Source organism: Carettochelys insculpta, chromosome 13 (genome assembly GCF_033958435.1).
Source record: "Carettochelys insculpta isolate YL-2023 chromosome 13, ASM3395843v1, whole genome shotgun sequence".
Taxonomy (NCBI): Eukaryota; Metazoa; Chordata; order Testudines; family Carettochelyidae; genus Carettochelys; species Carettochelys insculpta.
In genome coordinates this window covers 45596958-45624443 of record NC_134149.1, presented here as the reverse complement: position 1 = coordinate 45624443, position 27486 = coordinate 45596958, and the positions used below count along the sequence as shown (strand labels likewise).

The 27486-nt window shown below is 59.2% G+C and overlaps 2 protein-coding genes across 3 annotated transcripts in view; one reads left to right on the top strand and one right to left on the bottom strand.

The window, feature by feature from the left end:
- Positions 1-4303: 4303 nt before the first annotated feature.
- On the bottom strand, positions 4304-22455 carry CLIC2 (chloride intracellular channel 2). Its single transcript, XM_075007840.1, has 6 exons — positions 22141-22455; positions 14025-14134; positions 12034-12159; positions 9779-9885; positions 8833-9014; positions 4304-5876 (listed from the first exon to the last, which is right to left on the bottom strand). Exons 1-6 carry the CDS (start codon positions 22195-22197, stop codon positions 5715-5717), a joined length of 744 nt encoding a protein of 247 aa, XP_074863941.1. The 5' UTR covers positions 22198-22455; the 3' UTR covers positions 4304-5714.
- A 3601-nt stretch (positions 22456-26056) lies between these two features.
- LOC142020219 (protein eva-1 homolog C-like) overlaps positions 26057-27486 on the top strand; it is a 31020-nt gene continuing 29590 nt past the window's right edge. For both annotated transcript variants that reach the window (XM_075007893.1, XM_075007892.1), the window contains exon 1: positions 26057-26169. In XM_075007893.1, coding sequence (XP_074863994.1) covers positions 26064-26169 — 106 coding nt within the window. In that variant the 5' untranslated portion in view covers positions 26057-26063. The remainder of the gene's footprint in view (positions 26170-27486) is intronic.

The window sequence follows — 27486 nt, the reverse complement described above, 5'->3', positions numbered from 1 at the left end:
TTCCCCAGACCAGACCCGTCCCCGCTGAGACCCAGCAAGCGAGGTGAGCAGCCAGCTCTTGGGCTGAGCCACCAGGAAGGGAGGGGGCAGTTTGCTGAGTGCAGTTCCTCGGTCTCGGGGCCAGACGGGTGGGACAGGTGTCAGTGGCTGCAGGGGTCGAACGGCCCCTCCGGGTGGGCTGGAGTGGTAAGAACCGAAGGCATTTTCCCCAGTCAAGCCGAGCAGAGGGTTGGCCCTGATGCAGGACTTGTATCATAGGTAGCTAGAATTGTCGGTTCAGAGCAATTCAGGAGAGTGGGGACTCGAAACTTCAGCTTGCTGGTACCTCACCACCAACAGCCCTGCATCCTGGAGCAGGTTCATCCCTGGGGCAAGCCCAGAGCAATTCCTCAGCTCCTACCAGCTTCTTAAAGCAGCCCACCTGGGTTCCCAGGCTGCTCTGGCCACACCCAGCCTGGACGTGGGGCGGCACTGCCTGCATGCAGGCCCCTGGGGGAAGGGAAGACAGCAGGTGCGTTGCTCTGCTGCAGAGCTGTGTGCACCAGGCCCGGCTCCTGCAGCGAGTCCTGGGAATTCGGTAAAGACAAGTGCAAATTCCTCCACTTAGGCAAGAAACACGGAACGCACAGCGGCACTGGGGAGTAACCGGCCCACTTTAGGGTGGCTCACAAATGGGATACGCGCGACCCATGCGATACTGCTGCAAAGAAGACTTCTTTCACTCTGGGTGTAGTGACGGGCGTGCCCCACGGGAGCTATTGTCCCAGTACACGCACAGGCTGCTGGCTGGGGTGCTCGGCCAGTGTGCTGGGCGGCCCCGACTCTCTGCTGGGCGGCCACCCCAGCACTCGGCTGACAGGAAACGCTGCTGGTGAGGGAAGGTCGAAAACCTGGGAGTGTCTAGTCTGGAGGAAAGAAGCCTGAGGCTGGGTCTAAGCAGACGTGCTGGACGCTGTCCTAAAGAGGCTGGTGGTCGGCTCTCCGCTGGGGGGTGGGGACGAGCAGTAACTGGTAATCAGCACCCGGAGAGATTGCAGGTTAGGTAGTAAGAAAACCTTCCGGAAGGTAGTGAAGCTCAGGGCCAGATGAGCTCAGAGGCTGGGGGCGTCCACCACTGGAGGCTTTTTGAGATGTTGAACAAACCCCTCCGAGGGACGGCCTGGGCACTCTGGATCCCGCCTGAGGGCAGGGCCAGTCTACACGGCCGCACCAGCCCGCCACCGGCCCTGCTTTCCCGTGGCTTTGCAGGGCGTGCTGCTCCGTGCGAGGGCCCACCGCCGCAAAGCCAGCGGAACAGCGGGAGATGAAATCAGGAGCTGGGCCTCTTCAGAGCTCTGTCTCCATCTTTGTGACAGCAAAGTGGCCTGTCCTGTGTCATCCCTCCGTTTGGTGGCCTAGGGCCCAAACAGCGCCATTCTTAGGAGCCCTTCTGAAAAACTGAGGCTTCTTTGCTGTTCCCCCACAGCTGTTCATTTCCCACCGCACGGTCCACCCACCAGGTGAACGAAAGGGTGAGCAGCCCTTTGTTCCACCAGCCCGCCCAGCTGCCCACCTGGCTGCTGTATCCGACACTGCCCGGTAAGCTCAGAGGCACATTTGTCTCCTCTCCGCTCCAGCGGCTGCAGCGCAGGGGGAGGCCACGTGCTGGTAGCCAGCCAGCCATTGGCTACCTGGCTCGGGCAGCGAGCGCCAGGGCAGCAGCAGCAGGCACCTGGCTGAGTAGCTGTGGTCACAGGGCTCCCCCTGCTGCAATAGCAGAGTGGTACCATAGCCCTCCACTGACTGACCCACCTCTCCTGCGGCTCCTTGTTGCACATGTGCTCCTATTGGCCAACTGGCCACGGAGTTGAGGGCGCCCTTCTGCCACACGGGGGGTGGAAAGGAGCCCTCAGTCCCTGCAGCTCTGTGCCAGCCTCAGGGATGCTGAGCCCCAGCAGAAGCCACGCGTTGGGGGGTGGGGTCAAGGGAAGATGCAAGGGAGCCCTCAGCCCCAGCAGAAGGCACACTGAGGTGGGGCAGAGGGAAGGTGCAAGGGGGCAGAGGCACAAAGGAAGGCCTGAGACTGGCAGAAGCCTTTTTGGGGACCAGGGGCAGCTGTAGGTAACTCCCATAGGGCCCCATAAATTGTAAGGAGAGCCCTGATCTCACCCCTAGATTCGGAGACAGAGGAGCAGGGAGCCGGACCCTTGTAAGGGCCCCCCTGTTCTGCAGGGTGAAAGCCGCTGAATAGCGCTGAGGTGCTGCGTTGCAGGGCGGGAACTCCCGCAGACTTGCTCACCGCTGCGGCGCTCAGACACCCACAACACAGAGGAAGGCGCTGGCTGTGCAGGCCCAGTCCCCGGGGCAGGAGCACTCGGTGCCCCAGGGTCAGTGGCCAATTAAGGAGGAAAAACATTTGAAAAACCACAAGGCAGCTGCGCCGTTTCCTGCACCTCACGTGAGCACCAGCTAAACCGCCCGTGTGGCTGTGTGGAACTGGCACAGCTGAGGGGTAAGGGCCAGGCGTGGTCTAGCAACAAGGGAAAAAGGAAGAGAACACCCAGCCCTGCCCACTTGCCCGGCCTCCAGACTGTGCATACAGCCAGCGTCCGTCCCGCCAGCCGGGATGCGCTCATTCCCCACGGCTCGCACGTGGTGGTTCCCTTCCCCGCCACGGGGAACGGCTTTCTGTAACAAACCCTGACGCGGCCAACGCCACGTGTTCCTGAAGTCCTGTGTCTTTGGCTCGTTCTCTGTCACCCTCTGGGGGGCTGCGTCTACCCTGAGAGAGAAATTCAAATTTAGGGCAGTTCGCTCGATATTCCCACGTGACTGTCTTCACTGTGACTACCATTAGCTCGACTCTGGGAGCGCTGATATCGATAGCACAGTAGCGTCGGTACTGGCTGGGGCAGCATCAGGCTCAAGTTCAGAAGTTCAATTAAAAGCAAGTGTGGAGGTGCCACCTCTTAAAATGGAATTCATTAGCCCCCAGGGGTGTCCCATGTGTAACCCACAACGCCCCGCGCTGCTCCCCTCTGGCCGCTGCTCTCCAGGTGCACAGGAATTAGGTAACAGGAAGATGGTGAATTTCAAACCAGGGCCAGGGAGCCTGTGGGGTCATGTTTATACGAGAGCCTGCGAAACATCCTTCTCTCTTTGCTGTTAGCGCATCGCCCCATTACAAACAGCCCCAGCACGGAGTTCATGGTTCTGGCTCTACACTTGGTATCTTTTCTGCGCTGCCCGGCGCCAGCCACTGCCCCACCGCCACCACGTGGCAGCAAGGCTGTTGTAGGGGTCGTGCTTGTGTGAGAGGCCGAGAACTTTCTTCTCAGCAGTTTACATTTGTGTGCAAAGCCCCCTCCCTTCCCCAGTGGCTAAGATACCTGGGGGCTTGCTGCCTCGGCGGGGGGGAAGTCTCCCCTGGTGGCTAAGGTACTTGGGGGACTACTTCAACATTTCAGCCGGCTCCGTGGCCACAGCCCCGCCCCACGCCAAAACTATTTTGGGGGGCTTGCTGCCCATTGCAGATACCTGCTGCTTTGCTATTTCTGTTATAAACTCTTTTTCCTAACATGTCCAATCTGTCTTCATGCTTTGACCCCCCCCCAAAGACACAGAGGGGAGGGTACTTGAGATTCCTGTTTCCATTGTAAGTTAAGTGTGTGCGATTTCACTGCCATCCCCGGTGTTGGCACTGGCTTTGTAGGGATGAGGGAAGACAAAGATCTTTTTTCCTGGCCTTTTCTATCCTCTTTCTTCTAACTTTGCACCCCTGCATGCAGGGAGGAGGGGGTGGAGGGCCAGCTGAGCATACAGTCTGTCCCTGTGTTATTGTCAGGGATCGGATGCAATCCCAGGAGGGGGGACAGTCAGTGGGTGGCCAGTTGAGAATTCAGTTGCAGAAGACATTTCTGTTAACTTTTTTGCTCTCCCTGTGGATGCCCTACTTCTCCTTCCTCCCGTCAGGAAAGATAGGCGTTTGCTCAGCATGGGAGGGGAACGAGGAAAATGCGATGTGGGAAGACAATGTCAAAGGCCAGCGAGCACATCCAGAATGCTACGGGGGGTGGGGGGGGGAGGGAACTGAGGAAAGGTTCCCACAGTGCACTGTTGCACAGTCGATGTTTGCCAACTGAGTGTGGCAGCAGTGTCGACTTTGGGAGGGGCACGTGGGGAGGTGAGGCTGTGCAAATTCAAACTTCGAAAAATCCAGCGTTACAGCATCAGTATTAATACATTTGAATTTATCTGGTAGTGTGGCTGCAGCCGGGCTAGCTTGTGCAATCGCTATCAAAAAGCTAAGAAACAGGCCACCACATCGCTTGCTTTACACCCATCAACCGTGCCAAGGGCTCCCCGGCTTCTCCTGCACTGTGCGCTCAGAGGGCATCCGTGGAATTCCTGTGCTTGTGACACAGCTCTGCAGCCCCCGGGGATGCGGCACAGAGGCCATGCGTTGCCCCCGCGTGGGCTGCATTGCAGGTGCTGGGCACAGCCCTCGGGTCTCTACACGTGGTGCGGGGGGGCAGCACAGAAAACGGGCATATTTGCTTTATTTGAGAAATGCAACTACTATCCACTGCTTGGCATTTCCAGCACAGCCAGACACCTCGTCCCTCGAGCGCCCTCTCAGTGGCTCCTTTGCGGGGTGTGCATAGTGTATGGGAATAAAGCTGATTATCACTGGAATGAAACCAAGGACGAGACGAAAAGCAGAGCTGCGCGCACGAGGCCTCTGGCGCAACAGGCCAAGTAGGGGAGGTGCGCGGGGCTGTCACTGCCTCCGTGTGCAGGCCAGAGCTGTGAGGCTCAGCGGGCTCCACGCAGGCCTTTGCCGTGAGACCGCTGGCTTCGGCAAGGTGGGAGGGGCGGGGGCGCTAGACTCCCGGTACAGATGGTGGCAGGAGGCCGCAGCAGCACCAGTCCAATGGGAGGGGAGAACTGGCTGTGCAAAGCGGCTCCACCAGGGCGCCTCGTTCCTAACTTACAGCAGCCCCCCACCCCCGGTTCCACCCTATGCGTACCCCAGCCCCCTCTGCCCAAAGCAAGCTCATGGAGCGTCCCCAAAGCTACTTAGAAATCAGGGCTGGGGAGGCACCCACCGCCCCGCCTTCAAGCCCAGTGCTTGGCCGAGGTGTATTGTCCGGGGAGGCATCTGAAGCCATTAAGGGCTGGAGCATCCACCACTTGTCCAGGCCACATCCGTCTAGATGAGCTGCTGGAGTCTTCTGGCCTAAACCGCTGCATCGATTAAAACCCACCCTGCAGAGAGCTAAGGCTGCCTTTGGGCCCCTTTCCTCCAGCCCCACACGGTGCTGCTGCAAGGACACCGGCTCTGCACGGCGTTGTACAACACGCGTCAGTCAGCCTGTGACACGGCCGAGAATCCTGGCCTCTTGGGAACGGCGCAGCTGCTGCCGACGCAGCTGGAGGTGCCATTTCTATGCATGCAGTGCAGATAGCTGGGAAGCTGGGGGCAGGCAGGCAGGCAGGCAGGCAGCCTTCACAGGAGTCAGGGAGCTGCAGCAGCCGGAAGCATGGGGCTCTTTTCTGAACGGCTGTTACTAATTCCATCAGAAAGAGTCCTCCGGGTCACGGAGCCCCAAGTGTTTGCAGGTGAGAGGACTGGGTGATGCTACTGGCATGGCCATGCAGAAGGCGGCCGCATTTCATGACCACGTGTCTGATAGAAAGCAGGGCTTAAAGCACCAGCTCTTTCGGCTGCCCTCCTAGGTCATCTTCTTGGCAACGCTGGCATAGGTGCGCTCAATCTCCTCGTTGGCGGGGCACGTGTGATTGAACTCCTCGCGGGAGTAGGCATTGTGGAGATAGCGCCAGACACCCGTCATTTCTGCTGGGATCTCGAAGTCCCGGTATTTCTTGGCAGCAACCTAGAAGGGGAAAGAGGTGAGAGACGCCAGGTGATTATTACCTTGGGTATCAGGATACGATCGAGCCCTACTGACCTAGGGGGGCTCATGGGCTTTGTGCTTAAGGCACTGACCTGGCAGACAGAAACCCAGGACTCACTTCCTAGCTCCATCATTGGCTCCCTGGGTGTCACCTAATCTCCCTGTGCTTCAGTTCACACCTGTAAAATGGGAACAATAATCCCACCTGGGCAGCACCCAGCCCAATGGAGCCTCAGTATCAGATGGGGCATCTGGTGCTACTGCACTACAGTAGAACCTGGGAGTTACGACCTGAGCCATCCATCCATCCTCTGACTTGGAGCTGGCAGTATGCAGTCAGGCAGCAGCAGAGCCCAACCCCGCACCCCTCCCAATACAGTGCTGTGTGAAATGCAACCTATTCAAAACAAAGGGCCAGTGTAACACTGTTTGGCCAGGCAAGGAAACAGTTCCTGTGCTTGGCTCCATTAAACGAGGACAGGTGAAAGCTCCGTTTTACTCCAGCACAGCAAAGTTCAAAGCGCTGTTTTGTCACTTTTCGACCGCGCACTTGGAGAGACCAGCAGCACCTCCTGGTCCGCGTTCATACGATCCCAGACAACCAACAGCCTCCGATCCTGAGGTGTTTGTAATCTGGGGTGTATTGCAGCATCTCGGCCCGAGCAGGGCTCCTTTTCCACCCGAGTGTGACTCAGCTCTGGCGCGACCAGGCTGCCCCCAGTGGCTGGGGAAAGCCGTCTGCCGAAGAGCGGGGCTCAAACTCCAGGAGTGAGTGGAACAGGGACGTCACTGAGCTCCCAAAAATCCCACCAGCCCCTTCTGACTCGATGCCCCATTCAGAGGCACAGCACAGCCAGCTTTGCAGGAGAGGGCTCAATGGAAACTGCTGCAAGCCCACGGCCTTCCATCCAAACTAATTAACTTGCTTCCTTGACATGCCAAGTCGTTCACAATGGTGTCTTGCCAGAATCCTTCAGCACACTGTCGGGACTGCGACGAGGGTGCCTTTCCCTGTTCTGGATGACAACGGACTGGATTATGAACAGGACAACAAACGGCCGGCAACAGGGCATTCAGTGGACATTTTCCAAACAGCTAGAGGACATTAATTTTGCTGATGGCGTCGTCTTCCTGTCACACCAACATGAAAGAAAATGTCACAACATGAGACAGATCTGCCTCAAAGGCTGGACTGAGCATTAAGCAGGGACAGACCAAGACAATGAGGCTCAACCAGTCCAACAATACCACCATCGCACTGGGAAGGGATGACCTGGAAGATGTGGAAGAGTTCACCTACTTGGGGAGTATCATGGGCAGAGATGGAGGAACAGATAAGGGTATGAGTGGCAGGACAGGGAAAGCAACAGCTGCATTCAAGACTCTCCGTCCCATATGGAGTTCACAGATAATATCAGTGGAGGCGAAACTGCAGATCTTCAACACAAATGTGAGGAGTGTGCTCTTCAATCGCTGCGAGACCTGGCGTGCTAAAAAGTCTTCAAATCACAAGCTCCAGACATTCATAAAGAGACGCCTGAGGTACATCCTTCACATCCAATGGCAAGACTTGGTCACAAAGGAGCATCTTCGGAACAGAGCTGGACAAGACCCACTTGCTGTTCAAATCAAGAGAAGGAAGTGGGGCTGGCCAGGCCACACTCTCAGAAAACATCATCCAGCACCATCCGTCAAAGCTCTCAAATGGAACCCGCAAGGAAAACGCAAAAGAGGAAGATCTCAGACAACGTGGAGAAGGTCTCCTGAGACTGAAGGACAACAACTGGGTACGCCTGGAGCCAGCTAGAAGTTTTGTCCCCAGACAGAGTGAAAAGGAGAAGCCTTGCAGATGACCTGTGCCCCACTCTGAGTACAAGGGTTCAGCAGTAGAAGAGCCATAGACCTGTCAGCTCAGATTGTCGCTCCGGCGGCTCCTCTGCCCAGCACAGCAGGGCTGCACCACTGCACCCTCTGCTCTGCTCCTGCCACAACCCTCTCTCTGCACACTGGGAAGGTGGGGGCGGGGGTGCTGCCCCTGCTGCGCAGGGTTCCAGACATTCATCCCACTGTCCCCCCGGTGTGTCTGTTTCCAGCCCCAAGCCCTGCTCAGCTGCTGTCCCTACAGGTCTTGGCTGCAGGCCCTGGGTCCCACTCAGCTGCTGGCCCCAGCTCCAAGCCCTGCAGAGTGGGTCCCCCCGCCCCCAGCCATTGGGCCCTGTGTTCTGGCTGCTGGCCTCAGCTCCAAAGGGCAGTAAGAGGCAGGGACTGATGCAAGGGGGTGTGCAGCCCTGCTCCAGAAATGGCGCCCACAGTGTGCACTGGCTGAGCTGGCCAGGCTGTGCTCGGGCAGTGGGGCTGTGTGCTCAGGGGAGGGCTGCAGACCCAAGGGAGCTGTCTGTCCTTCCTGGCTCTCAACCAGGGGCGCAAAGGCTTTTCCTGGTTAGAGTCCAAGCCCTCCAGCCAGGGAACGCCCTTCACTCCCAATGGGAGGGAATTCGCCCGCCCAGCGACCAGCCCAGCTCAGATCTTTCGTGCCCACGCTAGTCCACTGCTTGGCGAGGTGCCCCGAAGCGAGAGCCCGGCAGGGGCTAGCCCCATGGGACGAGTGCAGCCAGCTGGGATTCTGAGCTGGAACTAGACAGTGCCTCAGCTCTGCGCAGCCCAAAGGACAGGTGGGGGGAATGGGCGCTGGCACGGCCCCAGCTGGGAGTGTGTGCAGATTTGGGAGGTGATTCTCAGATGCACCTAAGCCCCAGCTCCTCGGAGGTACTCAGGCACTGTCTCAATGAGCTGGGAGGCCTCAGTGACTTAGGAGCACACGCCCTGCTAACAGCCCAAGGACTTTTCCCTCCCTGGGCAGAAACTCCTGCAGGCCGTGTGCTGGCCTGCCCTGTGACATGGGACGGGGGCCTCTGGAGCTAGCGGGTGGATTTACTTTGATGATGTGCAGCTTGGGCAGCAGGTTGCAATCGGCTAATGTCAGCCTGTTCCCATCCAGGAACTTCCTGGTGGAGACCAGGACTTCCTCCGTGCTGTCTTGGTCGATCTCCTCGGGCAGCGGGGTGTTCAGGTAGAGATCCAGGCGCTGGAACTCCCGCAGCAGCGCCTTCTCCAAACCTGCACCAAGGAGAAGCCGTCGGGTTAGTGAGCAGGGACTCGTGAGGCGCCAGCTGTCACACCGGCCAGGCTTAGCGCAGCCCCACCGATTGCAGCAGAGCTACACCCGCACCCTGGTCAGGGCCCCCCACAAGGAGCCGACCCCCAGGTGTGGGCACAGCCAGCCCCTGCCCTGCTGGAATACTCCACCTGCACAGACAAGTCCCAGTGAGCGGTGCTGGACGCACAGAGGGGTTTCCCCTGGGGACCCCGTGGGAGCCCCGCTGCCCCCCCAGGCTGTGCCACGATGGATCGGGGCGTGCACAGGGCACGGCAGTGAGCAGTCAGCACTGCCGGGCTGCTCCTTCCATGGCCAATGCCCTGGTGCTGTGCTACTGCTTGGCACTGACAGAACAAGCGACGGCTGGGGACCCTCAAATGCTGCCGGGAGCAGGCCAAGACCTTTGTCCTTCTGTGTGTCACGTGGGCCGGGGGAGGGAGGGAGCCAGCGGGGCCCCCCAGGCAAAGGAGGCCCCCCCCCAAAGAGCAGGAAGCTCCAACATGCAGCCCCTTAGAGCTCAGCCACCTCCCTCCTCAAAGGCTCTGCACCTCCCAGCGCGCCGACAGCCCCACCTCCCCGGCCTGAGCCGCCGAGACACCCTGTGTAACGCACTCCTGGCTGAGCGAGCGGTTGTCCTACGGGGAGCCAGCGATGTGAGCGTCCTGGGGAAATGCGGGCTTTGCGCAACGAACAGACCCCCCCCGCCCGGCTCAGGGCTCCTTACTCTCATTCGCTTCCTTGTGAGGGTTCTTGATGTAGGCGGAGAACTTGGCGAAGACGTCGCTGCCCACGTCGAAGGACTCCTTGTATTTGGGGCTCAGGTGCGGGTACCTCGAACAGACAATCACACAGGGTCACGCAGGCGCCTGCACTCTGCCGCCAGCCTACGGGCACTGAGGTCCTGGCTTCGAAAGCGTCACGCCCTGCTGGAATCACCCTGGTCTCGTGCCCTGCCCAGGGGCCAGCGGGGGACACCCAGCTTTGCTGGCTCGGCCGGCGTGGGCCACAGACCGGCATGCTGGGGGATGGGGGGAGAGGGAACCACCCACAGCGCTGGTGGGGAAATGCCTTTTGTTCTAGGGGTGTCCCAGGCCCTGCTCTGGCCCTAAGGGGGCTCTGCAGTCAGAGGGGGGCTGCAGCTCGTGTGGACAGACCCAAGCTAGCACTGACCCAGTGCACTCTGGCTGTGGTGGCACAGGTGAGCAGCTCCCTCCCTTCCCCAAGGCCGGGGGTGCGGCATGAGTGAGGGGCCGAAGGGGGGCCCCCAGTAACACTCATGGCCGGGTGCTGGTCGGTGACTGGACTGACCATTGGAGCAGGCCCTGCTGGTTCCCGTCAGTCTGGCTGTCCAAGGAAGACAGCCTCATCTGGCCCGCCAGCAAGGCACTAACGCCCAGGTGGCTGGTCGGCCACTAACGAGACGAGGGAGAGCTGCTGGCAGCCGGCACACCCAGCAGCGGCTGGCTGAGGTTACCCAGGTGGGGCGGGAAGGACAGACAGGCGAGCCCCAGCGGGCGGCTGGGGGGTTCTCTCGGGCCAAGGGCAGGCGCCTGTCCGAGTTATCACTCAGGCCATGGAGGAAGACGCAGGAGCTAGTCCGTGCGCTGTCGGGCTGAGCGCTCTCGCCGGGAGGCGGCAGGCAGGACAGCCCAGTGCACTTGTGCTGAGCTGAGCCTCCTGCGTCTCCCTGCTGCCCCAGCCAAGTGGAGGCTCTTAGCTGAGCCCGGGTGGAGCCCGTGAATGGCGCCAGCCTGGAGTGCTGCTGCGTCCCGGGGCTGCGCTGCTGGAGGCATCTGGCCACTTTCCAAGGGGCTCGTCCCTCGCCACTGGAGCGAGTCGCAGAGGCCCCCGCCCCTGCCCGACATGCGCCCAATGTGCTGAGAGTGTGTGCGGATCAGGCCCTAGTGCCCAGCAGGTGCCTCGGGTCCCTCTAGCAGGAGCTCCCAAAGCACCCACACCAGCAGGCTGGGCCGTGACCTCTCGCTAGGCTGCCCCAGAGCCTGGCTAGTCAGCAGCCCCGGGCACCGGCGCTGGAGGGGGGAACCCAGGCTGGGTGGCTGCTCCCTGCTCTCTAGAGCCGTGCTGCGCGCCCCAGCTCCACGCCCATGCCAGGACGGTTTGACCAGGAGGGGTTAGAGCCAGGTCTGGTAACTGGCCAGGGCGTGCAGCAGAGCACACAGCTCTGGGCCTGCTCAGGATCTGGCCCAATGCCCCAGCAGTGAACTGCTCCAGCCCGGGAAGGTGTCTCCTGTTTACCACCGCAGTGCGCAGGCAGAGAGAGCCAAGAGTGAGCACATCAGAACCGCTGGCTGGCCCCTGGCTGCACACCTGCCCCCAGCCAGAGTGTTTGCCTTGGCTCCCACACGCCCCAGCCACCTCTCGCAGACAGGCAGAACGGTTCAGCTCCTTCCCCCTGCAAACGTAACAGCACCTGCTGCTGGGGCCTCTGCACAGACCCACCCGCATGGCTCACCACAGCCCCCCGACCCCGTGTGCAGCTCGCCCAGCCACCCCCTCCCACCTCGCCTGCCCCCGGAGATCACACAGGGAATTTCCTCCCATTCTGTTATCTCACAGGCCAAACCGTTTCCTTGCTGCTTAGTTATTGGCGGGGGAGCGGGGGTACAATCTTAAATCAACCGCCTCACACTGGGCAAACGTCCAGCTCTGCTTCTTCCCAGGGACTCACAGCTGTGTTACAGCCTCAGCCCTGCCCGCACGGCGAGCCGCTCTATCGCCAGAGCAAGGGACTGAGAACATGGGCTCCCACCTTCTGTGCACAGCCATGGGCTCCCCCTCCCTGTCTGTGTCTCCCTCCAGCCTCTGCCCTGCAAACCAGCAAGCTGCCGGCCCTGGCTGAATGACGGCTCAGTGTGTGCACCCAGGCCAGCCAAGCTTTGCCCACTGCTCGGAGCTGGCCGCCGTGCACAGCTGCCTGGACGACAGCACAGCTGATGAATAACGGCTGATAGTAAATACCTAGGAGGCGCCAGTGTCTGCTCCAGGAACTCCTCAATCTTCATGAAGTCTGTTTTCAGCTCCTTGTTGAACAATAAGAAGGGAGGGTTGGTCCCTGGTGCCAGAGATTTCAGCTCTTCAGGTTTCCTGGAAGAAATTTTTGTTCATAGAAAAGAGGGACTCCCTGCCGGGGTGAAGGCCTCAGTCACTGCAGGTGCAGTGTCACAGCCCCATGGCCCCCGCAGTGCAGCCACCAGGAAGAACACGGAATGTAGGATAGGATGGGACCATGAGAGGTCACCTTGTCCAGCTCCCAGCACTGAGACAGGGCCACGTAAACCCAGACCAGCCCAGGAAGGTGAGTGTCCAACCTGGCCTTAAAGGCCACCTGAGGCAAATTGCGAGGTGGCAAAGTTGGCAGACGACACTAAACTGCTGCAGGTAGTTAAGGCCAAAGCAGACTGTGAAGAACTTCAAAAGGATCTCACAGAACTGAGTGATTGAACAACAAACTAGCAAAGGAAATTTAATGTGGATAAACGTGAAGTAATGCACACTGGAAAAAACAACCCCAACTACACATACACAATGCTGGGGCTAATTTAACTGCAGCTCACTGGGCAAGAGATCTTGGTGTCATCGTGGACAGTTCTCTGAAAACACCCACGCAGTGTGCAGCAGCAGTCAAAATGCAAAGAGGATGTCAGGAATCCTTAAAAAAGGGGGAGAGAATAAGGTGGAGAATATCTGATTGCCCTTATATAAAACCATGGTAGGCCCACACCTTGAATCCTTGGTCTCATCCCAAAAAAGATAGCCTGGCATTAGAAAAGGTTGAAAAGAGGGCAACGAACATGACTAGGGGTTTGGAATGGGTCCCATGTGACAAGTGATTAAAGCGACTAGAACTTTTCATCTTAGGAAAGAGGAGCCTCAGGGGGATATGACAGAGGTACATACACGTATGAGTGCTGCGGGGAAGTGAACAAGGAAAAGTTATTTTCTGGTGGCCATAATACCAGACCTAGAGGACACCACATGAAATGAATGGGCAGCAGCTTTAAAATTAATAAAAGAAAGTTTTTCCTCACACAGCGCAGAGTTAACCCCTGGAACTCCTCGCCAGAGGAGGCTGTGAAGACTAGGACTATAACAGGGTTAAAAAAGAGCGAGATAAACTCATGGCTGTTGGGTCCATTAATGGCTGTTAGCCAGGCTGGGTAAGGGACGGTACCTCACCTCTCTTGGTTGGAAGCTTGGGGTGGATGGCAGGAGATTCTGTTCACTCCCTCTGGGGCACCTGCCATTGGCCGCTGTTGGCAGACAGGATACTGGGCTGGACGGACCTTTGGTCTGACCCAGTGTGTTCTCATGAGGAAGGCAGCGAAAGGTGACGTACACTGACTGCGACGGGGAGGAGGCACAGTGAGGAGACGGACTCCTGGCCTCCAAGGTGGAAAGCCAGGGCCATGGATGGACCTCCCTTGATAAAGGGCCAAATTCTACCCTGAGTTCACAGCTCCTCATGACTTCATCAGCCATTGGGACACCGCCTGGGGGTTAGTGCACCCACCTCAGTGTGCCGAGAGGGCTCCTTGGCACCGGCTCTCGGCTCTCGCTGCTGCAGGAGCCCTTGGGTGGCTCTCCCAGGCACGCTTTCGTTGCCCACCGTGATCCCACCTGCCTGAGATGCCGTGGCCTGAGCTGTTGCCTATGGGCCCAGATTCCCAGCTGGCTCTCCTGCCCCCATGCAGTTCCAGCGGCAGGGGGCATACGGCGCACAAGCCAGGCAAGAATGTGGTCACAGCCAGGCTGCTAGCAGGGACAGCCCCTCCTGCCAGCACCAGGAGCACCATCTCGCACCACGCCGGGGCAAGGGTAACGCAGGCCCGAGCAAGGGAGACACCTGACGTGTACCACGAGGAGCAATGGGGCTGCAGGGTGCTGCTGGCGCACCAGCCTGCCACGTGCCCCGGCTGGCTCAGGGCCAAGCCCTGCCTCTGGTCCCTTACCTCGTCATGTCCACCGTGGTCACGTTGAACTTGACTCCTTTGAGCCACAGAACCATGAAGAGCCGCTGGCAGAAGGGGCAGTTCCCAATGTTCTCGCCGTCCAGGCCAGCCTGCGGAAGAGGAGCCGTGCTGCTCACCGTGCAGCCCACGAGTCCTGTCGTGGGGCCTCGGCAGCTGGCGGTGGGCAGGGGGCTGCTGCCCAGGCAGGGGCAGCCGAACAGTGATTCTCCTGCTGCTCTCGGTGCCTTTTAGTGAGGGTCAGTCACACCTTTTCTCTCAGCTCCTCTGAGGCATTCAGGCACCTAACTGCCCCAGCAGTCAAGGGGAGTTAGGCCCTGTCCTCAAAGGTCCCTTTCTCTCCATTTACTTTTGCAAAGGGAGTGTAATCCGCCCCTCTCCCCTCCTCCCCGGGTCACTCAGAGCAGGCAACCCTCACCTGTGTGCCAGGACGCCTGGTCTTCTAAATCTCACAGGAGCCTGAGCATCCCGGGGGTGAGGCTGGATAAGCGGGATGTCTCCTGCAACCCCTCTGCCGCGGTCCCTAACTTCTACAGGAATTTAAAATTAGCAGTGCCTCCACCTGCCTGGCCTTGCACATTCTCAGTGGTGTGTTGGAAACCTACCAGACTAAACCCATCTTCATAATCATCTGTGGCATGAATCGAACTCCCAGTTAACCATTAGGAATAATTTACTCACATTAGAGTTAGCACACCTTTACTTCGCACTTTAAAGAGACAGGGTTAAAAGACTAAGATGAAGTTTCACTCCTCCATTAAATCCGCAGCGTGCAATTAAGTAAAATCAATTAACAGGAAAGCATACAGCAATAAATGAAACGTAAGTAGCTGCCATTTACACTCCCATCTTCCCTGCTCCCCACCCCATGCCAAGCTCCAGGCTGCTCAGTGGGGTGCGCATTGGCCTGCTAAAGCCAGAGTTGTGAGCTCAGCCCTTGAGGGGGCCATTGAGAGATGTGGGGCAAATAGATTTAAAAGGAAAAAAAGCTCTGTCGGGGATGGTGCTGGGTCCTGCTGGGAGGGCCAGGGGCTGGGCTCCGTGGCCCCAGAAGCTCTATGAGGTAGGCATAGCGCTGTATGTTGAAAAAAAAAGCCCCCGGCACTCGCATTGTCCTGCCTGGAGCACGCCAGCTGGTGTGGAGACAGCACTGCGAGTTCCCAGACGGGTGCTGGGAATCGACTGAGCCCAGGCTTCCAGCTGCATCTCTGGGCCCTGGGCGGCCACCCTGCCTCCCTTGCGACTCAGAGCCAGTCTCTGCTGCGGCCTGGCTTTGCCAGCATGCTGCCAAACAAGGACCACAGTTACGCCCTGCACCGCCGGCACAGGCCCCTCTCAGTCGGCTCCAGCTCGGCACGCCTCTCCCCTTCAGCAGCCCCACCAGCACAGCTCCCTGCTCCACCTGAGCCACAGCAGCTCCCGGCCTGGGCACAGCCCCAGTGCAGCAACCTGGCTCTGCTCTGCTCTGCTCTGAGCAGCCCTGGGAGAGAGAGCGGGTCCCCATTTTTCCCAACAGCATCCTGGGAGCTGCAGTCGCTGAGGCTGGGTCGCAGCACGCAGGTGTGTCCCAGTGAAGGTCCGAGGTGGCTACAGTAAAGGGGGCCTGCAGGCGAGTCAATGCAGCAGTGGGCGGAGGCACTCACAGGTTCCCATAGACCCCGGTACAGGCACCGTTCTGGCCCATCTCGCTCGGGGCCCGGGCTGCGGAGTTAGCACCGGGGGTTAGGTCTTTTCAGGCCACGTTCGGGCTCAGGGCCCTGGTCCAGCCCCTTACACGGGGACACGCCCAAGCCTGGAATTCAGAGCTAGGCCCTGTCTGCATTTGGGGACCCTCCACCCCGAAGTCTGCGGGTGGTAAGAGGTTGGGGCTCCCGTCCGGAGCTGAGAGACAACACAGGCAGGGTGAGCGTGGGGCCCATTTACACCCAGGGCTGTCCCATTCCCTCACACTCTAACACCCACGTCTGGCCCAGCCCCTCACATGCCGATTTACACCCAGGGCTGTCCCATTCCCTCACACTCTAACACCCACGTCTGGCCCAGCCCCTCACATGCCGATTTACACCCAGGGCTGTCCCATTCCCTCACACTCTAACACCCACGTCTGGCCCAGCCCCTCACATGCCGATTTACACCCAGGGCTGTCCCATTCCCTCACACTCTAACACCCACGTCTGGCCCAGCCCCTCACATGCCGATTTACACCCAGGGCTGTCCCATTCCCTCACACTCTAACACCCACGTCTGCCCCAGCCCCTCACATGCCGATTTACACCCAGGGCTGTCCCATTCCCTCACACTCTAACACCCACGTCTGGCCCAGCCCCTCACATGCCGATTTACACCCAGGGCTGTCCCATTCCCTCACACTCTAACACCCACGTCTGGCCCAGCCCCTCCTTCTCCATCTCACACCCAGGGCTGTCCCATTCCCTCACACTCTAACACCCACGTCTGCCCCAGCCCCTCACATGCCGATTTACACCCAGGGCTGTCCCATTCCCTCGCACTCTAACACCCACGTCTGCCCCAGCCCCTCACATGCCGATTTACACCCAGGGCTGTCCCAGGCCACTGCATGCAGCCTTACGCCCGGGGACCCCCCAAGGGTTGCTGCCCCACTCCCTGGTGAGGAATGGGGGTGCAGGTGCAGGTGCTTGGGCTGTGGAGGGCTCCAGAAGCCCTACGGACGGCCCTGCCTCCAGCCTGGCTTGGGCGTGAAGCCAGAGGTGCCACGGCAGGGGCGGAGGTTTGAGGTCCGTGTGCTCTGCTCCCCCCAGGGCTCGCCACAGCAGAGCAAGCGCCCAGCCTGGCCCCCGGGCAGCCTAGCACACGTCACGGGGGCTCTGCAAAACGCAGGACTCCAGGCTGGGCTGGGGCAGGCTGACGTCCTGCCAGACTGGTGGCCACCCCATGGGAGTGTGGCTGCAAAGCCCTGAGCGACTGAACTCAATCTAGCCACAGCCGCCAGCGCGGCTGGGCTGGGCCCTCGTGGGGCGGCGGGTTGGGGGACCAGCCAGCACAGCGACTCTGTCGGAAGCAGCGCTGCGGCTTCTCGTGTTCCTGGGGTGGGAGCCGGGCTGGGGGAACAGGGGCAATGCAGCAGCCGTCATGGCGGGAAGCTCGTCTCCATGGGCTCCTGAGACAGGACGTGGGGGGACACTCACTGGTGGGGGAGGCAGGCACAACAGGAGGGTGGATTTGAGAGTGGAGCCGGCAGGAAAGGCGGTCACTTGCTGGCAGGAGCTAGGGCTCCCTCCCAAGGCGGGCGTGGGGGAAACACATCCATGTGTTCCCGGAAAGCAGTCGTTTATTTTCTTTTCACTGCTCTCTTGCAGATTTAAAGGGGCCAGGCGTGAATTCCCACAGCCTCAGATTTTCCATGACCCAGACAAAGAACCCCTCTTGCAAAACCGAACGTCCGCCTGCAGGCGGTGCGCCCCAGTGAGAAGTATTGCAGAGCTCCTGGGAGGGTCCCAGGACTGCCTGTTGGGCACAGGTTACAGCCCCCTTCTGGGTCAGTGCAAATCAATCAACATGCCGACCCAGGCCCCGGGGTGACCACGGTGCCCCTATGGCAAATACAGGACAACGGCCTCTGGGGGTGGGGGGCTGCTGTCCCATGCCAGGGCTTCTCGGTGATGGGGGCTGCTGCCCCATGGTGCGGCACTGGGGATGGGGAGAGTAGAGCATGGGGGCTCCACTACCCTCTGGCAGTGGGTGCTGAGAACAGGGGCTTTGCAGCCTCCCAGTGGGCGGGGGGCAGAGAATGTGGCAGCCACCCCACGGAGGTGCTTCCACCCAACAGGAGCTGCCCCCCGCCCCAGGCAGGGATGGTGGGGAACGAGGCATTCGCCTCTTGGAGGGTATCCCTGGCAGCAGGAGCTGCCTTCCCTAGATCTGAGACGCCGGGGAACAAGGCAGCCGCCCCATGGCAGAGCTCCCGGGCAGTGGGGGCTGCAGAGAAGCTCCCCTGCAGCAGGAGCTGTGGCCCCGAGACGCAGGGCGCCAGGGAGGAGGGCAGCTGCCCATGGAGGCGCTCTCTGGAAGTGCAGGCTGCAGTTGTGGAACACTGAGTCACCAAGGCACAAGAGCCGTGCAAAATACGGGAGAATTTGCTCATTTGGACACCTGTGCAACAGCTGAAATACGGGGCTGTCCCGGGGACAGCGGGGTGGATGGGCACCCTGCCATGCCCCTGCCAGGAGTCTCGTGTGCCTTTCCAAGGCTCTGCACTGAACCCAGGCCAGGTCAGAACGGGAGAGGCGGGATGTTCATGACACATCAAGAGCTGCTCCGAGTGGTGACTGGAACAACACCAGCCAGGGGTTTCACGCTTCCAGACGCTCCTGCGTCGGCACCAGCATGGCCGGGTCTGCCGGCTGCAGGGGCTCTCCAGGCCACCTTTTCAGAAGCACGTTAGGGCGGATTTGGAAAGGTCACTAGGTCCCTAACGCACACAGAACTGGCCAGCCCCAGTGGCTGCACTGCAGTGAGACAGCCCTGCAGCCCGAGCCCCAGAAGTCAAGTCAGCTGGCCCAGGGAGCCGGCTGCTGCAGCGTGGGGAGACCCGTAGCCTCTGGGGCAGTCTCCAACCCAGGGAAAGTCAAGGGCCACACTTGAAGGGCACTCAGGTGCCTAAAGCTGCAGACAGGTGCTGAAGAGGTGTTTTAATAACGCCCTGTGAGTTAGGCACGCACCTCCCCTGGGGTTCTTCAGTGGGCGTAAGGCACACAGCCAGCGCTGGGGCTCTGTCTGCAGCTTTAGGCTCCAATGGCACCTTTGGCGAGTCCACCCTGAGCCGTCGGAAATCGAACCGCAGGGAGCCTGTGGCTCAACTAGCCAAAAGGCCAGCGCCCAGGTGCGCCCCTTCCTGTGACCACGCTGAGAAGAACCAGGCAAGTGATGATTCTCCCGGGAGTAATTTCTCTTACCATTTCCGATCAGCAGGGAGTGTAATCAACCCCACCTGGGGAAGGAATAAGCCATAAGGCCTCAGCACGGGTCACACACCTGGGCTTCATTTTACCCCCGTCTCTAGGCCTGTGCAGGGCCCTGGCCCGCTCGGTGCTGAAACAAGGGCCGCTCACGGAATGAGAGGCGATCACAACACGGAGCTGAGACAGACGGAGCCGCTCGCAGACGAACACCGAACCCAGGCGGGCGAGCGAGTGAACTGAGTCAATGAGAACAAATTAGTATCGTCTGGAAAACGGTGTTGTCGCTCTACCAGGCCTCAGACACGTCTCTGCCTCCTCTCATCTCCTCCTCTCATGGCCGTGTAAGAAAATAACTGGGGCTGCTCGCAACAGCTGATTCCCGCTTTATAAAAAGGCAGTAATGGAGTTAGTGTCAGATCCCTGTCTTTGCAAACGAGGAGCAGCCCTGAAAAGGGCTGAAAAGCTCGGAGACCTTTGCTGCCACGGAGACCTGAAAAAAGCCAACCCCATAACCCCAAGCTGGCCACTGGCTACCCTCCAGCCACTGCCCATGGGCAGCGGAGCTTCTCGGTGCTTGATTCAGAGGCAAGCTAGGCCGCAAAGAGCTGGGAGGCATTGCCTGCTGAGTTATGGGCACCGTTCTGCAAGGAGTGAATGGCTGTCCCCCACTTCCCGGCTCCAATGCAAGTGGCACGGAAAGGCCCATGAGCATGTGTTATCAATGCCATCGCCGATGCCCTAGACAGAACGAGTGTTCGGGCTGAGGTCCGGTGGCTGCCCCAGATGGGAGCTCCCTGGACTAACACTCAGATGCACCGGGAGGATATCACCAGGAACAGACGCTCCCGCTGATCGCTGTGCTGCCCCAGCTTGTTACACATGCCGCGGAGGACTTCTCTCCCTGTGGCAGTCACCCAGGGGAAGGGCTAGGGCCCCTTACAGGACAGCCCTGAGCTAAGGATGCTCTCCCAGCCATTGCAATGGGGCAGCCAGGGCATGTAGGCTTGGGAGCTAGTGACAGCCAGGGCGTGGCCCCTGCCGAGGCAGAGGGAGCCCAAGAGACACAGGAAGACCTGAAGAGAGAAGGCCAACGGTGTAGATCAAGGGGGCGTGAAGGGGGAGAAGCTGACAAGAGCAGCGCGCCGGAGCGAGGGCACAGAAGGACCCCTATTTCTCTGTTCTTTAACCAGTGAGCCGACGCTGGCAGTATGAGATGGTGCAGAACAGGAACTGAAAGATGATGGTAGAAACCAGACGAGCCAGGCACAGATTGTTGAAAGGCAGATCCATCGCTTGTATAAAGTGAGTTAGTGCAACCATCTTCAGGGGCTGCTGCACTGACCACAGGGCTGAGGCTTTGGCTCTTAGTTTAACAGTTAAGGCAGTGGCTGGTCCATCCCCAGCTCTGACACGGACTCCCTGTGTGATCTTGGGCAAGTCACTTTCTCATCAGATTTTTTAAGGGTATTCAGGCGCAAACCCCCTGGAAACCAAGGCAAATAAAATATGTCCCTCCATGTCTTTGTGCCTCTCTTCCCCTTTTTAAAATGGAGAAAATCTTTGTCTTGTCTTCACTGCAAAGTTGACTCAAGTTATAACTCCAGTCCAGAGACAAACCCCCTTGACCCTAGTGTGGTGGGTGCAGCTGGTTAAAACACAGCGACTGTTACGGCTGGGGGCTGTTAGTTTACTACCACGCGACTTGTTCTGAGGGGGTTTTCAACTGCTAAATTAAGTACCTTTTAGGGGAAGTACTGACTAACCGTTGGTTTTCTGTTTCCCTTCTCTACTAAAAACCCCCTTGATTCTCATGCAGTTTTGAAACCATCCTGTGTATCATTTTCCTGCCTCTCCCAAAGACAGGGAGGAACTAACTAGACCATCTTTCTTAAACTTCTTGAGCCGACAGAACACCAAGCAGGAATACTTTTACGCAGAACACCTCTGGAAGTTTGCTTCAAAAATATTTTTATCAGCTCAACAAAACAAAACAAAACAAAACAAAACAAAACAAAACAAAAAAGGAAACCAAAAAACAAACAGCAACATACGCAGCTAAACCAAAATGAAGTCATTTCATTCAGTCAGGTGTCCTAGCAACGTTGCACCTGGTTTTAACAACAGAAAATAGAGCCCATCCGGGTATTGTCCCGCTGCTCACAGCAGCCCTGCGAGTTGTTCACAGGACACCAGAGGTCCAGGGAACAGTTTAAGAAACACTGAACTAGACAACAGTGAGACAACAGGGAACCACAGAAGTGACAAATTCACTGGCAAAATCCCTGGCCAAGATCCCCTGTTGGTCTATTACTGTGATGGTGATCAGACAAGCATCGTGCCAGGGCCTGGGAATTTAATGTTACAGACGCTGTTGGGGGCTATCTCCCTCTTGCCGACATTCACTGGAAATTCAGGATCTCGGATTTATTGATTGCACTTTGCGCTTTTGCTAAGACTGTTTTGAAGAGGGGAGTTGAAATATGCCAAAGAAAACAGTCCCTACGGCACTTAACTGAGGGGAGATATTCCTACAGCAAGACAGCGTCCAGCTGCATAATCAACACACACAGAGTGAAAGAGAGATGGAGCAGCTCAGAGAACCTCAGGTTGGAGAGACGCTAAAGCTGAATGTCCATGTTTCTGTTTGCCTCTGATATCCCCTCTGGACAGGGTCATGTCTTAGCAGCGTCTGTAAGGCACATGCCATATTTACACTTCTGTTTCGACAATCGCTGTCAGCATAAGAACATTTAATAGCACATCACCTCAACAGGATTTGAGCCCCTGATAACTTCCTAGCTGGCCAGCTCCTTTGGCACTACCCAAGAGACCGCCTAGAGCCCTGCAGAACAGAACCTGGGAATTCTGCCCAGGCTGGGCATGCTTGGCACATGCTCTTTCCAGCCGCTGGGCACACACGGAGTCCCAGGTCATGTTACTTGTCTGCCCATGTGTACCACTGGCCATTGCAAAGGGGACAGTGCTCCTGACTCAGAAACCAGAAAGCACTTGCAAAGAACAGAACCAAACCAAACAAAACCAAACCCCGCTGGGAACTCCAGCGTCAGGAACAGGTGAGTTTAGTGGGTGGTTGTCCTTCCTGCCTGCGGTGACTCCAGCACGGCGCAGTCAGAAGCTCACACGCCTCCAAAACTCACCTTCACGAATAGCTCAATCTCGGGCTCCTTCCGAGGGCTGTGCCGCTGGCTGGCCATCCTCTCTAGCCACGTTCTGCTGCAGCGAGCTGCTCTTGAACCTCGGAGGGGAAGCAGGTGGCGACCAGCAGAGATACTCCAGGCCCGGTTGCCGCTTCACTCACCAACAGGCAGTTCTGTCACGGGGCTTTTCCTTCCCCTCGAGGCGTGGTGGGGTGTGTTCGGGGCCTGCTGGCGGGGCGGGCGCATTTCTACAGGGGCCTCCCAGTTGTGACTCAGCGCCCCAGGCTATCGGGGGTAGGAGTGCAGCCTGCCAGCTATCAAGCAAAGCAGATGCTGCCCTGGGCTCTCTCTGAGCTGTGGGCTCCTGTCCCAGAAAAGGCCCTCACCCTTCTGTTACTGGAAAAACCTCCCGCCCCTGAGAGCCTTTATCACAGGAAACGAGCTGGAAGTGTCTGGTGCTGCGTCGCTTGGAGACAGAACTTACCTCGCTATCCTGTCCAGGAGGTGAAAAGTCCAGACCCCAAAGCACGTCCTTCCCCGTCCCACGAGAGTCACTGTGGGAAGGCCTGTGCTGCTGGAGAGGGGCAGACTCACAGACGAAGGAGGCCTCCACACAGCATGACGCTCAGACCCACAACATCTGCCTTAAGCAGCAACCAACAGCCGAGCCCCTCCCCACCCCGGGTCTCTGACCACCTTGTGGGCTGAGCGAGAACCCCGAATCTGAGCAGCCGCCATGTTGGCAGGAGTGTCATTTCCAGTCCTGATCCAATCCCATGGCTTTGGCTCACCTGTTGGCTGATGGAGTTTGCCTTCCATGGGCTGTTCTCCCAGTGCTTTGGAGAGTCGCACAGATCCATCACTGCTGCGTGTGTGTGTTCGGGGCGGTGGGGAGCTGCCTGGCTCCGGGTGTCCCCGGCCCTGGCACAGGTTGCTCAGCGGAAGGTAGGCCATGGGAGGCTTGGGGCAGGTCAGGCCACACACCCAGGAGCTCAAGAGAAGTTGGAGAACTGTACTGTCTGCCCTCCACACGCGGCTTTGCCGCTGGGACACGGAGCCTGGTTTGGCCCACGGACAGTCCCTCACTAGATCAGTTCTTCACATGAAAACCCAGAGGGCGAGGCAGGCCCCTGTTTTGGCCCCGAGACCCCAGCGGCCCGTGGGAATAACTCGCCGGCTGCAGAAGCAGCAGGGAGACTCTCAGGCAGACTCCACACGAGTACCGAGCTCTAGAGATAAAGCCGTTTCATTAGCAAACATGACTAACTCGCAGGAAAGGGCTGTGATGTGTCACTTCCAGCTGTCTGCTACCCCTCGCCCTCAAAGCAGCCCCAGCTCTGCCAGGCCAAACACGCGAGGCCTCTCCCTCACAGCGAGGGGAAGTGCCTGGGAGGGAACTCTTCTCAGGGAAGAGCGTGGAGTCAGGCTGCCCAGACCCTACTGGAATTCAGGTCGCATGCACCAAATTGTTTGTTTTTTAAAAAAGAGCTTGGGCGGAAGCCGGCACTTCTCCACCTGGGCCTTACACTGAGCTGTTTGCTTCAAAGTCTTGTTCCCACTGACTTTACAAACAGCTCCAAACCCTGCAAACTGCAGCGCGAAGCTTGAGTGACTTTTCCATGTGGCCAGGAGCCAAAACCTCGGTTATTGCTACAGCCCTTCTGCGGGCTGAGCTCCAGTGGGGGCCGGAGGATAAGCCTCCAGCGGGAGAGCCTGGCACCCTTTGCTCTTGTAATATCAGGGCAATGCACAGCACAGATCAGATCAGCTCTGGGTGCATGTGTGGGCCAGTGGCACACCCCTCAGCTGTGGAGTCGAGCTGGTTCCCGTGAGAGTTGTTTGCAGTGATGCTGTTCAGTAAGGACGGCTGTAGGGGACATTTTTTGGGGGGGCACTAGCTGAGGGTTCCTGGAGAGACCTGGGTCGCTCAGAGATTAGGGCACTGGCCTGGTAAACCCAGGATTGGGAGCTCAGCCCTGGAGGGGGTTGTCCAGGGTCCGGGGCAGGGTAGGTTAAAAAACCAAAAACTGTCAGGGCTGGTGCTCGGCCCGGCTGTGAGGGCCGGGGACAGGACCCGATGACCTCCGGGGGTCCCTGCCAGCTCTGTGAGACAGGTACATACGTGGAGATGCCGAGGCCATTGTGGCCAGCTGGGCCAGGTCAGGTCTAGCCCGGGAGCCTAGGCTGGTGCGGCCGCTCCCCGGGTACAAACGCTCAGGCTCGTTGTCCCTGAGCGAGCGTGGGCACAAATGGCAGCACAGCTGCAGTGGCCCAGGTTCCAGCAGGTCAGGTCTAGCCCGGGAGCCTAGGCTGGTGCGGCCGCTCCTCGGGTACAAACGCTCAGGCTCGTTGTCCCTGAGCGAGCGTGGGCACAAATGGCAGAGGAGATGCCGAGGCCATTGTGGCCAGCTGGGCCAGGTCAGGTCTAGCCCGGGAGCCTAGGCTGGTGCGGCCGCTCCTCGGGTACAAACGCTCAGGCTCGTTGTCCCTGAGCGAGCGTGGGCACAAATGGCAGCACAGCTGCAGTGGCCCAGGTTCCAGCAGGGTTGCCCCGGGCAGGGCAGAGCAGGGCCTGGCTGCAGCTCCCCTGGCTACGCTGCACTTTGTGCTCCTGCCGGGGGGAGATCGTGCCCCAGGCTGCCTGTGTGGCCACTCCCCTGGTCTGGCTGCCCGCACTGCACCGGCCGTCCAGCCTGCCCAGCTCCCCCGTCTGACCCAGCGTGGGCGTCTCTGGAGCACACAAGCCTCAGCAGGCCGCAGCGGCGAACGCTGACGGGTCGCAGCTCCGGTGGCGGCTGCTGCAGTGCCTGGTGCACCAGCTGGTTGGTGGGTTCGCGCACCCCAACACCACGTCCCATCCTGGGCTCGTCCCAGCCGCACCCCCTGCCTCGGGCTCCCTGTCTGCAAGGCAGGAGCAAAAAGCAAAAGACGTCTCTGCCGTGCTTGGAGAGCCTCAGTGCCATGGGAGTGCAAGTTTGCTGAGGCCGGTGGGGCTTAGCTCCCCGCCCCTCCGGGGCACAGCCCAGCTTCCGGCCAGGAGGGGAGAGCCCAGAGATTGCTGAAAATGAGCCCTGTTCCCAAAATCAGTGGTGTAAGGACAGTGAAGGGCCATGACGCCCTTGGGCCTGTCACCTGATCTGCTGACACCCCTGAGCCTGCTTCCCTGATAGCCTGGGCCCCCCATACCCTGTCTGTCTTGAGCCCAGCTCTCCAGCCGGCTTCGGCACAGCCGGAGGGACAGGCCTGCACCCAGGCTGCAAGCAGCGCAGCATGAGGCCTTTTCCCAGCACGCTGGTCATGGACTGCTGTGGAGAGCTCGGAGGGTGCAGCCTCAGCCGACCCTGGCAGAGATGCAGCTGTTATATGGTTAATATCTTTGTTCCTGGCGTAAACAGGGAACTGGCTTTTCATCCTGCTGAGAAACTAGAGGGGTGAGCGAGAGGCCTGGCACGCATGGCCCCTGACTGCTGGTGGGACAGTGTTTGTGTCACTTGCTTCTCTGGCAGTGAGAACCCGGTGCCCCCTGCTCCCAGGCACACTTCCCCACCGGGTCTGGCTGCAGAATCCCTCTGGCCTTTCTTGTACCACGGTCCCGCTTTTTAAGAAGGGGAGGGCAAGGAGAGCCCAGCTCTGTGAAGGAGACGTCCCTGGTTAATTAGTGAGCGATTTTGTCACATAAAAGTGAGAGGCACACGCGTGTGTGAGCGTGCACCCCCAGCCACACACACACACACACACACACACACACACACACACAGCGTGTTCCTAGTAATTCTGGCAATGCGAAGAACTAACCCATTGTTCCTGGACAATAGGCGCCACTGAGCTCTAGCACCAGCAGCAACAAAAGATGATCACCCACCCAGCCCGGAGTCCGGGCGGCTCTGGCACGCAGGCAGCAGGGAAACGGGGACAACTCCACCATGCCTGGGCCTCCCCGAACTCTGGGTGCTCAGGCCTCGGGGCTGGGGGCAGTACTGGCCTTCCTTTGCTTCTCTGCGGCGCTGGCGGCAGCCCCCGAGTTCTCGGGTGAGTGTGGGACGTGGCTCGGTGCAGGGAGGGCGGCGGGGGATCGTTTGCAGGCTGAGTCCTGCTATTGCCAGCACCCCGCAGCAGACCGTGCACAAGGCAGGAGCTGGGTGGAGCTGGGAGGGCAGTTCCTCGAATTGTGCACTCAGCGCTCACAGCTTTCAGCCCTACCGGGGCTGGGCCGGTGCTGTTTCTTGGGGGTGGGAGGCGCAGGCTGTGTTTGGTTCTGGCGGGGCAGGGAAGGAGCGACACAAACGTGCCCCACTGCAGTTCAAGAGGCTGCGATTCTCCAGTATGACTCTTCTCCGCCTGGCCCACCTCAGCGCCCAAAGCCAACCTGATCCTTTCTCCGAGCTGCAGCCGTTCCACGCCTGCTACTGGCTGAGGCTCGGGCCCTGCCCAGAAGCTGGGTCCCAGTGTGATGGGGACCCGGAAGAGACAGTTGGGTCCCATGCACCTGTGACTAGCACCTGCCTCCCAGGCCAGCTTCAGGGAAGGGTTGGGCCTGAGGGGGTGAGGCAGGCAGGACAGAGGAGAGTTCCTTGGTGCAGACGGGTGCAGAGGCCCAGGGAAAGTTGGTGAGCTCTGAGGGAACTGGCTAGGGCTGGAGAACCTGCCAAGCTGTGAGAAAGCTGCTGGGGAGGGGCCTGAGAAGGGGCCCATGTGTGCTGGGCCCAGGAACAGGGGCTGGGTCTGCAGGGAGGGGGGTTGCGCCAGGTGGGGAGGGGCACACAGGTGAAAGCCTGGGGGATGGGGGCCCCTGACAGGGGAAAGCCCCTGTGAGAGCAGCAGGTCTGGGAGCTCAGGAGAGGCTGGAGAGTGGGGCCCTGGGACACGGCAAGGGAAGTGGGACTGAGTGGTTACAGATAGGGAAAGGAGGTCAGCCTGGGAAGAGAGATCTCTACGTGGGACTGAAGGATGGTGCACTGTGACTCGGGGGAGAGAGATCCCTACATGGGACTGAAGGACGGTGCACTGTGACTGGGGGGAGAGAGATCCCTTCGTGGGACTGAAGGACGGTGCACTGTGACTGGGGGGAGAGAGATCCCTACGTGGGACTGAAGGACGGTGCATTGTGACTGGGGGGAGAGAGATCTCTACGTGGGACTGAAGGACGGTGCACTGTGACTGAGGGGAGAGAGATCCCTACGTGGGACTGAAGGACGGTGCATTGTGACTGAGGGGAGAGAGATCCCTACGTGGGACTGAAGGACGGTGCACTGTGACTGGGGGGAGAGAGATCCCTACATGGGACTGAAGGACGGTGCACTGTGACTGAGGGGAGAGAGATCCCTACGTGGGACTGAAGGACGGTGC

Bases quoted from the DNA above. Each gene is read 5' to 3' on its own strand.
- CLIC2 (XM_075007840.1), bottom strand. From the start codon at position 22,197: ATGGCCAGCCAGCGGCACAGCCCTCGGAAGGAGCCCGAGATTGAGCTA. The intron at 14,135-22,140 runs GTGAGTTTTGGA...CCTCTTCCGCAG, and splicing joins AGATTGAGCTATTCGTGAAG to GCTGGCCTGGACGGCGAGAA. The intron at 9,015-9,778 runs GTAAGGAGCCCT...TCCTTGGTGCAG, and splicing joins TCACAAGGAAGCGAATGAGA to GTTTGGAGAAGGCGCTGCTG.